Genomic DNA, 13443 nt, shown 5'->3' on the forward strand with positions numbered 1-13443 from the left:
CGCCATGTACTGTTTCAGTTTTGAGCACCATGTGAAATCTTTCCACATGTGACCGGTGTGCCCCTTTGGGGGCTGAGAACCCATAGATCACGTGCACTTCTCCTCTGTGAAATGAAACCTCTGGTGCTTCTTTCTTTGCCACCTAATTCCTGTGTTTAAGTTTTGACCCAAAGCACTTACTACAGCAAAGCAGCTTGACACCTCTGTCTCATAGTCTGAATAACACATGGTGTCATTTTTATGTGACGTCTTAGGGTCCCAAGGGGTGATGAGTAACAAACCCTGCAATGCTGAAGGGGAAAAAGAAACACAAACCCACTGGGCCCAGGGGAAGCTGGCCTGACTCGGGTGCAGAAAGAGGCAGAGACGTTCCATTTGTCTGGGAAGCATCATGTGCACTGCTGTTTGATAGAAAGCATTAATTAGAACAGTCATTTGGTAGAGCATTACGGCAAGTTGCCCACATGGAGCCATAATAAAGCCCCATTTGGTGTGTTGTAGGAAAAACGGATCGTGTCGCTGGATTCGGCCAACACCAGACTGATGAGTGCGCTGACCCAGGTGAAGGAACGGTACAGCATGCAGGTCCGAAATGGCATCTCCCCCACCAACCCCACCAAGCTTTCCATCACGGAGAATGGTGAATTCAAAAACAGCAGCTGCTGACGGACGGGCCTCACAAATAGACAGACTGTGGGAGGAGACAGAAGGAAACGTCCCCACTCTCCTGTCCCCAGCCCTCTCCCCAGCCCCACCAGGTTTACAGAATGCCGCTGCTTCAGAACAGCAGGGTGGTGAGCAAGTCTGGAACGGAGAAAGGAACCTTGTCTTTCAGGGCATAAGGCTAAGAATTCCAAGGTCGACGCTTCCCCCACCCCCACCCCATGTCTCTGTGTACATAGGGAACTTAGTTCTGGGCCATGTACAGAAAATACCACTGTAATATACCCAAAGGAAGTTAATAATGTAGATTACCTTTTTAACTATTGCTATTTTTATTACTGTTGTCCTCTTGTTGAAAGCACTGCAGTTGTTAGAGGAGGAAATGTAGGAACTATGTACGTGAATGAGAGTTGAGCCCAGCCGCTCAGTACGTAGAGACCACGCATCTGTCTGATAGAGCACACGGTCCGCGACAGGACATGGTCAGAATGAATTTTTCAGGGATTCATCTGCCAGGTTAAAAGCCCCGCTCTGGTTCCCTTGTCCTGTAGGAAAACACGCAAATTACCAAGATCCAGATGAAACAGTTCATCCCACTGATCAAGCGGGACTGGTTCTACATGGACAGCTGATCTGCTTGGGGACACACTGTCCCAGAGGACACAGATAAGAGCTGTTGCATTGAAACCGGACTCTAGGAGGGGTTTTTGTTGAACTCCTGTTGATGTTCATTTCCTTCTGTCTGTAGCAGATGGAAATTTTTCCACTTTAGGTAGGGGGCTTTTTTTTTTTTTTTAACTCCAGTTGTAATAAAAGGTGTTCTTTTTCCTCTTTAGAGTTTACAAAACTATAAATATCTGTGTCTCTAGAAACCATCTTCATCTTCACACACCCACTTGCCCTTTCCTCCCCCGTGGTGGGAGCAGTCATCACCAACAGGGTTTACTCTCCCCTGGAGAGGTTATTCAGATCTACTGTCCATAAGCCATCCAAAAGAAACACCCTTTCTTCCGTACAGAAAAGGGCTAACCATATCATACTATAGCAGGAAGCTCTGAATAGTTCCCAATTAAAAATTTTTCTTCTATTTGTAAGTTACAACTCTGGTTTGGGATAAAGATTTTATCCAGTGTACTAGCAGGTCTCGGGGCAGGGTAATTTTATGTCAGTCTTTCACTTTTAAATTGCTTCTTCTTTTAAATTTGGACAAGAAATCTAAATCAGAAGCATTGCTCTCTTAAAAGTTGTGATTACTCTTAATGAAAAATAAAATACTGAAAGTGGGAGGACAGCGTATTCCAGCTGTTATTCCCATGCTCTTTGTATATTTGGCAATAATAACCCAGTCACTAGTTGTCATCCATGGCTTTATTGTAGGACAGAAACAGTTATGGAAGTTCATTTACTTCCTTTTTTTTTTTCCCCAGAGGTGTGAAACGTCATCTTAAATGCAACCTTGATTATCAGAAGTATGAAATGTTACAAGTTAGACAGATAGTATATAGACAAGTATATATACACATATATTCACACATATGTACATATAACTGCACAAATAGGAAAAGTTCCTGCCTTCTATGCTGTCGGATTTAATGTTACAAGGAGTTAGAATCTCATTAAGCAAGATCTAAGCAATTGCTTATATTGAGAAAGCAACCACATTTCTCAAGTAAGTTAATGATGTTTATTTTAAATGATAAACTTTAGGGAATTTTTTTTTTTTTTTAAGGGAGAGGAGAGAGGGAAAAAAATACCCGAGGAAGCCATATGCATGGAGTGAGTGTTTCCACATAACGGAGTACTTAGAACTACAAAGGGGACAAGAGAACATTTATCAGGTCCCCTTCTGGGTGACGCCCCAACAGAGTCACCAAGCTTCCCTTTCCACTGTACCGCAGACTTGCACTCTGACCTCTTAAGCACTGCCCTCCGGTAGATCTTTGTGTTTGACCTTGTATTTCAACAGCCTCACATGGCCCCTGACCCACAGTCTTTTGAAATATGTCCCCTCTGTAACATCCCCATTTCTGCCTGTCGAAGATCTAAAACAGGAGCTGCCTGGTGTGCTCATCTGATCTGCAGACATCAGGCCACATAGTTTGGCACTTGTGTGTTTTCTTGACCCCTGGTCATGATTTTATAAATTCTTAGCCCCTTTCCCTCCAAGTTGAGGGCACACTGTGACCAAAATCACTTATTTGAATAGGAAAAAAAAACTACCAATTCTGAAGCAGTGCTCAGTGTGGGGGGAGAGGGTATGTAAACATAGGTCTGTTCTTGTTTGTGACTATTTTCAGCTCTAGCCATTCTCTATAAAAGCCTTCAGAAAACCTGGTAAAAGAATGGTCAGCTTCAGTGGCCTTAAGTATGTATCGTTGGTGATGTCTTGCATTGAGGTTTGGAAGTTCTCAGGTAGTGGTTATGGATGACAGAGGTCTGATAAACTATTTTGGAGGGTTGGGGGAGACACACAAAACCAAATATGTTTTTTTTTTTTTTTAATTTAAATTTATGTTTTTGATGGATGCAATACATCTTATCGGCATTATGTGAGCTTCTGAGATGGCTGCCTCACTTGGAAGATTAGATGCCCAAAATGTTTGTATAGCTTATGCAGCCCTCTGTTATTATCAGGTTATCTTGAATGAAGAAGAAAGAGTATACACAAATAATAAAATCAGAGATAAGCTAGAAGTTCAGTGTAGTTGCCAGATGTTAAATTTTAGATTATCCTTTGAGCTTATTCCTATCTGAATATTTTTTCTGAGTATTTGTTTAGAGAATGCTGCAGTCTTACAGAACTTATTCCAAAAGATTTTTTAAGTATGGAAAAAGTCAGCAACAGCCTATAATTTTTATGGAGGTATTGCTCAGTTGGCTTTTCTTCAGCCCAAATAAGTACACACTTCTGTTTTACTCAGAGGAGGTGTGTGTTTGAAGAGAAGTGGGTGGATTAAGATAGCACATCTTGCACGCCCTCTAACACCCAACACGTCACCGCGTGATGGGGTGCAGCGTGGACCAACGCTGGAGTTTGGAAATCAGATGAAGTGCTGGCAGAATGCTTGTCTAGCTGACAACCAGACTAGGCCATTAATAAGGACAACATTGGCAGGATTTAGGGAAAGAGCTTAATACTTCCCTTTTATTTTCACTGGAGCAATACGCTTTCTGAGCTGAAGCAGCAAGAAGTAATAACATTTCCTTCAGGTCATCGCATTCCGAGTGTCTGCAATACAAGCCCTGATGGAAGGGAGATTGTAACTCAGTAACTAAGACAAACACTCGACCACTTACTATGTTCCAGGCACTGTTACCGAGGTTCTGCTGGGCTCCAGGGCAGTCTGCTATAAGAGAAGTGTGGTAAAGTGAGGTCCCCATGCTGCTGTAACTTGGCCTTTTGCACTTGTCACTGAATTGGTCAGAATTAGCTTTCTCTGGTCCACTTCTACCGTCTCCTATGATGGTGCTGGACAATGAAAGAAAAAGTAGGATTAACTATCTAGGACTGCTGTATCCCCTTGAGAATTAACTTGACTTCCGAGGTAAAGCTTTTTGGATCCCAGTCTGTTTACAGATCTGTAGCTCTGCCGACCCTCAGCTCTCTGTCTGGCCCCAGAGGTGCGCTGGGTTGAGAGCAGTTCTTTTTTGGAAGCCCCAGAGCAGGACTTTGCCATCAGGTGAGTTTGGTCAGAATTTGTTCTGCCTTCCATCTAGGTTCAGTTCTAGTCATCTCCATTTTGGAGTTTCTGAGAAGACTGGTTATGGGACTGAACTTGGGGAAGGAATCCTCCTTGGGATGACCGAAGGCCCACGTGACCCTGACTAGAGTTGACACCAGGCTAGACTTGTCACTGGGCCGGACTCAGCGGCTCTGGAGCCCACTTCACAGCTTCCCTGTACTTTCAGCCACTTCTCCAGGGGCCATCTTCTACACATTATGGGCTTTCTTCTTCATTTCCCCTTCCCTTTTTCAAATCTAATAGTGAAATCTCCTGCTCACTTCAGCAGTAAATAGTTGCCTACGCACCCCCTACCTGAGGGCCAAGGATTTGGGATACTTTGGTTTTTTAATCAATATGTCCATTGAAAGGGCCTATTTTGTTTCCTTTTTTAAAAGCAAGATATGTTGGGGTGTTAAATTTTTAAGTAGACTCTCTGTGTTTGAGTGATTGTTGTTAGTTCTAGAAGCATTCTCTTGTCATGACCCAGTTATGAATGCTCTAGAGTTTAGGAAAGACAAAAGTGATGAAATTTGCATGAGGTAGAATAAATATCTTATGAAGAGTGAAAGAACCTGAGAATATACATGATCCAAAAGGGTCTAATGCACAGCAGTCTTCTTCAAAGCCCAACGGGTTCAAGGAAACAGGAGGATTTATTATCCTTTGCCCCATCTCAAAATATACGAGATACATAGAAAGGCAGTTTCTGTAGAAACATGATGTGGGCACCCACGCAAAACACATGATTCTTAGGGCTTCCTTTTTCTGAATGTTAATCCATCTCATCAAGCAGTGATTCCCAAACGTCTTGAGATTTTTAGATTTTATGCCCTCATCTGTTAGATTGTATGACAGTGGTTCTTTCCTCTTTAAAATGTACCATATGTGTTATATGTATATATGTTAAAGTGACTTGAAATTGACTTGGTTTGACATTATCTCAAGAACCCAAGATAACATTATTGATACCTTGGGAAGTCATAGAAATAAAGTTGAATGTCACTGATCTGAGAGTAGAGTCCAGAAAGAAGTAGCTTTGGTTCCTGATCGGTTTATCCTCAGGTGTTTGAGTAAGGCTTGGCCATGAGCCACCCAAGGAGCCAAGTGGTGGTCTGCGTCCATATTTCAGCATGCATTTCAATTTTCTCCTCAGTTCTTAGTGTTCATTGCCTTTGTTTTTTCCCAGGAAATGTTTTAGTTTGAACCTTAAAACCAGATTTATATATTATAAAAAGATTTTCACAGAAACTGTGTTTTAGGAGGCCTCAATCATGTGTGGGATGTATAAAAATTTAAGAATAAATATCATTTTTATGTCATTTCTACACTCCCAAGGGAAAATTTCAATTCCCAGTTCACCAAAAGGTTAAATACTAGTTGATTCAATGACCACTATCCTGCAGAAAATTTGAAATAGTAAAGGTTAAATTTTGACTGGTGCTTAGACATTTCCTCATTACATTAACTCAAGACAGCAGCATATTAACCTGAATCACACCTGTAAGGAACTTACCTTCTAAATTTGACTTTGTTCTTCATCTCCAGGGCCTTAATAAGAGTGTGTTAAAACACATGACTATTTTACAATGATAGCTCTAAATAATTTATTTTTTATTTCAAGAAAGAAATACACGTTAGAGAAACAAAACCCAAGATTTTATTTTATTTTTAAAGCCATATTTTTGTGCTAGTAGCACTTAGATTGTTCCATATGTGAGATCCATATCAGCATTTCATTACCTGGGTTTGTTCTAAAAGAAGATTTATTTTTGTTCTGTGAATAATTTTTGACAGTTCTTGTACATGTACAGATATAGATACGTTTGAGGTCTTTTATTGATATTCCTATGAAGAATACAAATAAACTTTAACTTTAAACATTTCAGACTAAGGTTGCTACTGTATTTGACATATTACTGTTTGATTTCTAGCATGTCTTCTGGGTGATTAGGACACTTGGAGAAGAACCAGTAACAAAATCTATGTAGGAATATTATGCTGAAGGTATATTTTAACATGAAGAACAGCATGTCTTAGAATTTCCCAACTTACAGGGAAAAAATATTTAGCTGAAGGGCAAAGATAACATGCATCATATTGTAACAACACCCTTAAAAAGCTCCTCATTCTGGAAAATTTGAAATCTCTTTACCAGCTTGTAACTGAATAGAAAATGGAAGGACAACCCTACTGAGCACTCCAGACCAGTACTGGCCTCTCTTAATTCCTCAATAGATTAACAGGGTTTATTTCAGGGTAGTGTTGTTTAGTTGGGACTTTTTTGCTGTTGTTGTTCTTATTTGCTTATTATTCTCAAGGTTATTATTTCCACATTACCCCCATCTTCTGCTTACCTATTTCATTCTTTAAAACCCCAAGATGCAGGTCCCATAAGCAGTTTTCTTACATGCTTAGTTCTGAAATTCCACCAGTTAGCCTCCTCACATATCTAGCTACTTCTTCTATTCTACTAGGAATTAAAAGACTAAAATTCACTCAAAATCCAGAGAAAATTGTGCAAGATCACAGTAGACGTGTTATTTTTTGTTCACTTCGAAGCCGACCCATTTCAATCTGAATTGCTCATGACCTAATGTAAGTTTTAAGACGTCTTGGATCTGAAAGATCAAAAAGGGAGAAACTATCATTGATGCTATCTTGGGACCTTCCAGTCTTAGCCCTTAACTGTCCACCCGTCTACCCTTTATGTCCAGCCATACCCTTTACTTTTCTTAGCTTCCTTCCAGCTACCTGCCTTTTGTTCTTAGTGCCTTCAACAATAGGAAAGTACATAAATCAAGTTTGTTAGACCACCACTCCCCGCCCACACACACACACAAAGTTTAATGATAAAGGGGCCTAAAACAAATGACTTAATCAAGAATTCTCAATCCTGACTGTTCATCAGAATCACTTGAGATCTTGAAAAAGTGAACGTGGAGATGGGCCTTTAGGCCCTCCACTGAACAATTAGATGGAGACTCTCTAAGGACTGGACCAGGGATTACCCAAGGGATTCTAAATTCAGCCAGGTTAATGACCGCTAGTCATATCTTGCTCTGAGCACTGTGTGTGTGACTGTTACAATGTTCCTTCCATCACCGTCCATGGAACTGGGTAAATTGGCTATAGGTGTTTTTTTTTGCCTCCTGTTTGGGATGTTAAATGCTGGTAAAAATGATAATATGTACTCTACCTTGTCCCTGCCAATTCCATCCTTTAAATATGTGATAGAAATTCTCTCTGTTAATATAGGATAGCCATATTCCAACAAAAGTGACCAAAAGCTGGAATTTCCCATCTTGACCCCAATCTTCCCATTATTGGTTTTAATTTAAAATAAAATGTAGATGGTTTCTGGTTTGGAACCCCATCCCCTGACCCAGAAAAGGGGGAGGCTACCTTGACTTTTGTAGATTTAACACTCAGCACTGCAGTCTTATTACTTGAACTTTTACTAAAAACAATTTTATCGGAAGCCAAATTGCATCATTTGCAACCTGTTCTTCCTTCAGTGAGGGCTTCCCTGGCGGCTCAGATGGTAAAGATTCTGCCTGCAATGCAGGAGATGCAGGTTCGATCCTTGGGTCAGGAAGATACCCTGGAGAAGGGAATGTCTATCCACTCCAGTATTCTTGCTTGGAAAAGTCCATGGACAGAGGAGCCTAGTGGGCTATAATCCATGGAGTCACAAAGACTCAGACACGAGTAAGTGACTAACACTTGCCTTCAATAGAAAAATGCACTAAAAGCTCCCCAGTTTCCTCCCCACTGCCAGGCAGACACTTGTGCCCATATACACACACAACCACTCTTCCTAGAAACTTCCATTTTTGAGATTTTTGAATGAATTGCCTCTGTGCTGTTTCTTTGGCATATGAGTAAACTGCAGTAAGCTAACAGATGGATATCAGTCTGTTTCCTTGTCTGTAAAATTGTGATTTTGGCTAGATAGCCTACGAAGAACTTTAGCTCTGACATCTTATGATTATTATCTGATATCACTGAAAAATGTGCCGTTAGGTCATATCTGAAAATCACTTTGGGGCTTTTGTCACAATATTTAGGAACAGTTCTTCCTCGTCACAATTTCCTGTCTCACGATACTTTTAAAAAATAGGAGAGGATAAACAAAAGCCTGGAACAAATGTATATTCAGAATAATAATTTGATAATAATAATAATATTTAATGTTTATTGAGCACTTCCTATGTGCCAGACAATTTCCAAAGCACTTTTTTTATGGAATACTTCATTTAATCAAATACCAACCATATGAGTTAGGTATGGTTGTTCCTAATTCATAAGGAAACAGGTTCAGAGAGACAAGTTTAGGTGCTCCAGGTCACACCACTAGCAAGTGCAAAGCCATCATCCAAATTTGGGTCCTTCTGACTATGCTGTATAGACTTTTTTTTTCTAAGAGCTCAGGAAAAATGTTAGAAAAGATCCGAGCATGTGAACCAGCCTTCATGATGAACCAGAGCCAGAAGGATGGCAATGGCAACAAATAAGCTCGTTTTTCAAGACTATTTCTCCATTATTGGCTTTGACGGGATGGCTTTGCATTGTCAAGTCATCTGACTGATCAGAATTAGAGGACAGAAGTCTCACCTCACTCAGAAGTTGGTCTTTCATGTCTTCTGGGTCCATCAGAACCGGGATGAGAAAATCTGCTTTGAGGATTCCAAAGAGTTGCCCTGAAAAAGAAAGTATTACCTGGATCAAGGCACATTATCTCATTGCCATCTGAAAACTTTACATTCTTAGCGGTCAGGGAGTACCCACTGGACACCATAGGGGCTACATGGTGATGTAGGACTTTAAAACGAGAAGAAAGAAACCAGCTAGTGGCCAAAAGTAGAGAGTCTCATGAGTGGAGTAACTGCTGCTCTCCTCCCATAACCTGGCTACCCTCAGGCAGTTATTTCCTTTGCTGGCTCCTGTATTTTCCTCCTTTAAAAAAAAAAAAAAAAAAAAATTTTATCTTTGGTGGGGTGGGGGGATGCGCCATGCAGCTTGTGGGTCTTAGTTCCCCGACCAGGGATCAAACCCTGGACTGCCAGGGAATTCCTTTTAATAAAAGTATCAAGTAGATTGTTCCACACTATGCTGGAAATATTCACCTCTCCCTGGACCCACATTTATAAAAGCCAACTCTACACCAGAAAACTCTTAGATTCTCCGAGCCTATAAACAAGCCCAGCCTTTGGCCCTGAACACTGCAGTCATAGGAACTAAAGCATCATACAGGACCACCTTATAAAGTTAATAAAGCACCTCACTATCTCTTTGGGTACTTGAACAACCCTGTGATGAAGGCAGGTCATTTTTACTACATTCCTTCTGCAGATGAGAAAGCGGAGATTTGCTCCCTGAGCTTCCACAGTCGTCAGGGAGCTAACTCTAGGATCCTCACCCTTGTTCCCTTCCCAACATGTCATGCTGTCTTTCATAGAAAAGTCTCGAGTGCCCCATGCTGAGGAGTGGCTGTCCAGATTTAATTGATTGGTTGTTAAGAGTGAGAAACTTGGTAGCCAGAAGCAGTTAATTACCTGGTTTCGGTGCTGGAGTTTTTTCCGTAGGTTCTGGGTGATTAGCTGAGCTCCAGTGTTGGGCTTGAGTGGCAGGAGCTGTGCCTGTCATATTGGTGCCTCTCCTTTCACTTGTCACAGCTACAAGAGGGGAAAATAAGAGAGTTACTGCAAATACAGCCAGGAGCAAGGTGGTCAGAGATGGGTAACTGCCCCTGAGCTAGAAGACAGGCCTGGGTGGCCACCATCCTACAGAAACCATCCCGTGTGGGAAGCTCAGTCCTTCCCAGACCCTTCACTTACCCCACAGGCTCATGTACCCCGTGTCTACATCATCATCCCTCATAAAGTGTCTCTGATACCAGGATTTGTGGGGCTTGGGCAATATTATATCTCCTCAGTGTCAAATGTTTATTTTTAGTAGCTCCTACGCCAAGCCCAATCCCACTATGTGGTCTGCCAGCTACACAGAGCCCCACCATGGTACCCAGGGACCCCCAGCATCTCCCTCAAGGGGTAGCACCTCAAAGTACATATTCCAAAGCCTAGTTCAGCAACCCCCTCACCCCCTTTCTGGTTGCCCATCCCCTGAGGCTCTCCAGCCAGAGATGCCACATAACCCCAGCTGCTCCCTCCCTCCTCACTTGCTCTCACATTCAGTCACCAAAGTCCTGTCAGTGCCTTGCAGATGTCTTTTTTTTCAAATATGGAATATTTGAACCATATTGTTTTGTGATATATTATTGTAAAGTATTTAAGTAAAAGTGTCCCCTCCCCTGACCCAGGGACAACCACTATTAACAGTTTGCTATAGAATATCCTTCACACACTTGAATTTTTTAATTTGAATGCATAAAGATCTACCTTATTCTCTTTCAAGGCTGCATAGTATTTCGTTGAATGTACATAACTTATTTAATCAATCTGCTTTCAATGGACATTAGATTTCACCTCCAGTTTTTCAGTGTAATAAACAATGCTGCAACAAGCAACCTGTGTGTGGCGTGTACGCGTCAATGTGTGTGTGCACCTTGTACTATTATTTCCTTAATAAACTGCCAAGGGTAGAATTTCTGTATGAAAGAGTATGCACATTTCAGAACTGACACGCATTACAAGAATGGGAACACCAGTTTAATGCACTACCCAGCATCTGAGAGTGCTGATTTTCTCACATTCTTATCAGCATTATCACTCCAAATCGTTGCTAAACTGGTAAGTTAAAAAAATAATAATGTAAATACATTTTAATTTGCATTTCTGTAATTCAGTGAGCAAAGCTGAGCATTTTGCAAAATATGTTTGTATTTATATTTCTTCAGTTAATATGACTTGCAAGCAATGTGAAATCAGCTCTAAGTCCCTGCTCACTCCACTGGTCCAGTTCTGACCTCGACTTCACTCTCCCAGACTGTGCAAGTCTTTCCCCCAACACACACTTCCTGTGTCTCCACATGCCCTCTTCTTTCCCCACCCAAAGTATTCTACGTTTCTTTAGTGACTTGAGGAAGTTTTGTGAAGTCCAGGAGCACAGAAGGCAGGGAAACACATATTCTTGTTGCCTGAATGTAACCATTGTTAACATTTTCACACATTTTCTTCTAATCTTTTTTCTGAGCACAGTTGATGTTTCCTTTCAGCGTTGTTGTGACTGTGTTACATGTGTAAGATTGAATCATCTTTTGTTTTCCTTTAGCATCCTGACACAGGCATTGCCCCTGTCACTATTACTGTCATCATAACCACCTTGCTTCTGTTGACTACAGATCTGAGCATTGTGCTGCCTTGCTAAGGAAGCTCTGATGGCTCCACTGACTGCAGGATCCAGTCCTTCAGAATTTGGCCCGGTCCACCTCTTCCCCCTCATCCCTTGATTCGTGCGTGATTGCCTGCTAAGTCGCTTCAGTCGTGTCCCACTCTTTGCAACCCTGTGGACTGTAGCCCACCAGACTCCTCTGTCCAAGGGATTCTCCAGGCAAGAGAATCGCAGTAGGAGTGGGTTGCCATGCACTCCTCCAGGGAATCTTCCCAACCCAGGAATCAAACCCAAGGGTCTTATGTCTCCCACTCTGGCAGGTAGGTTCATTACCACTAGCACCACCCGGGAAGCCCTCATCCCTTGCTACTTCCCTTCCAAATATGTGACAGACATTCCAGTCACCTCAAACTGCGTGTTTTTCCCGCACACGTTCACCGTCTACCTGTCTTTGCTCATGCTGTTCCCTCTGCCAAGAAGAACCTTCTAGCCTTTGCTGCCTGATGAAATCCTCCATTACCTTCTGTCCATTGACCACCACCTTTCCAGACAGAATGCATGAGTCATTTTCCTGTCAAGGCTCTTGGTTCACCCATCTGGGGGCAGTACTCATCAAAAACTGTCCTAGTTATCTCTATTAGCCCTTATTAGACTAAACTCTCTTAAAAACAGGAAACAGGTTCTGCTCATCTTGGTATCCATTGCCTTGTTCAAAACAGGTACTCGGGAAAGGATTGTTGAATTAAATCATCTACCAGTGTGCAAAACACTATCCTAGCTCTGGGAAAGATACAAAGAGGCATAAAAGATAAAACAGCCCCTGCCTGTGAGATTTCAGTCTTAATAATTCATAATGGTGATCATTCATAATCATTTATAATTACTAAAATGAGAATGAGGCCAACCCTGTCTGTTGAGTCAAGTAAGGACAGGGATGAGAGACTGAATGAATCACTAAGTATTTACTGAATTGAGATTAGAAACAACTACCATTCATTGAATGTCTGCCAGATGCCAGGCACTGAACGATACCTCGTGACATCTAGTATTTTTCTTTAAAGATGAGAAAAATGTTGGGAGAGGTTGGGAAATTTGCCTAAGACCACACAGTAAGTAGAGGACCCAACAGTCTAACCCTTGACTGTTAGCCTCCTCTAGCCAAAATATAATTTTCCTCCCCTAGATCGCCCCACCCTAAATTATTATCCAGGGAGCATGAGGGGGTAAACGCTCCAGCCGGTAAACTCACTCCCCCATGGACTGATCTGGAAGGTACCCAGAGAGTGGAGACGTGGCCCAACACACACACCCCCACCCCCTCAACCTCCCTGACTGGTGGCCCGGGCATGGAAACTAGGACTTGGTCTCCCCAAAGGAGGAGCCGGGCTCCAGGCCGGGGTCCCCAACCCCCGGGCGGGCGGGCACCTGTGTCGGGCCGTGGCCGGCTGCCAGCTGTCTCCGGGCCTGCGGCCTGGCTCTGGGCTGGCCCTTTCCGGCGCATGTTTGTTGTTTGGAGCACAGCTGAGCTTCCTGAGCTCCAAGGCTCCGCGGTGCTTTCTTCTGTCCCCGGAGGTTCGGCACCGCTGGACCCGCTGGATGTGGCCGCCCCAGGAGTCGCCGTCACCCCGAGGTGAGCCGAGGCCCCACGGGTGGAGCCGAGCGAGGGGCCCGCTGCGTCCTCCTGCGGCCTCCCGGGCCCACCCTGGGTACCGGAGTCCTCCGGGGGTGCGGGGCCTGGAGCAGGGCTGGAGGTGGAGGCCAGGGG

At 42.8% G+C, this 13443-nt stretch overlaps 1 protein-coding gene across 4 annotated transcripts in view; it reads left to right on the forward strand.

The window, feature by feature from the left end:
• Positions 1 to 6275, forward strand: part of RASAL2 (RAS protein activator like 2) — a 254269-nt gene extending 247994 nt beyond the window's left edge. For all 4 annotated transcript variants that reach the window (XM_010850123.1, XM_010850124.1, XM_010850127.1 and 1 more), the window contains one exon: positions 502 to 6275. In XM_010850123.1, the coding sequence (XP_010848425.1) occupies positions 502 to 666 (165 nt within the window). In that variant the 3' untranslated portion in view covers positions 667 to 6275. The remainder of the gene's footprint in view (positions 1 to 501) is intronic.
• The last annotated feature ends 7168 nt before the right edge of the window (positions 6276 to 13443 follow it).

Source organism: Bison bison, unplaced genomic scaffold (genome assembly GCF_000754665.1).
Source record: "Bison bison bison isolate TAMUID 2011002044 unplaced genomic scaffold, Bison_UMD1.0 scf7180017864289, whole genome shotgun sequence".
Classification (NCBI taxonomy): domain Eukaryota; kingdom Metazoa; phylum Chordata; class Mammalia; order Artiodactyla; family Bovidae; genus Bison; species Bison bison.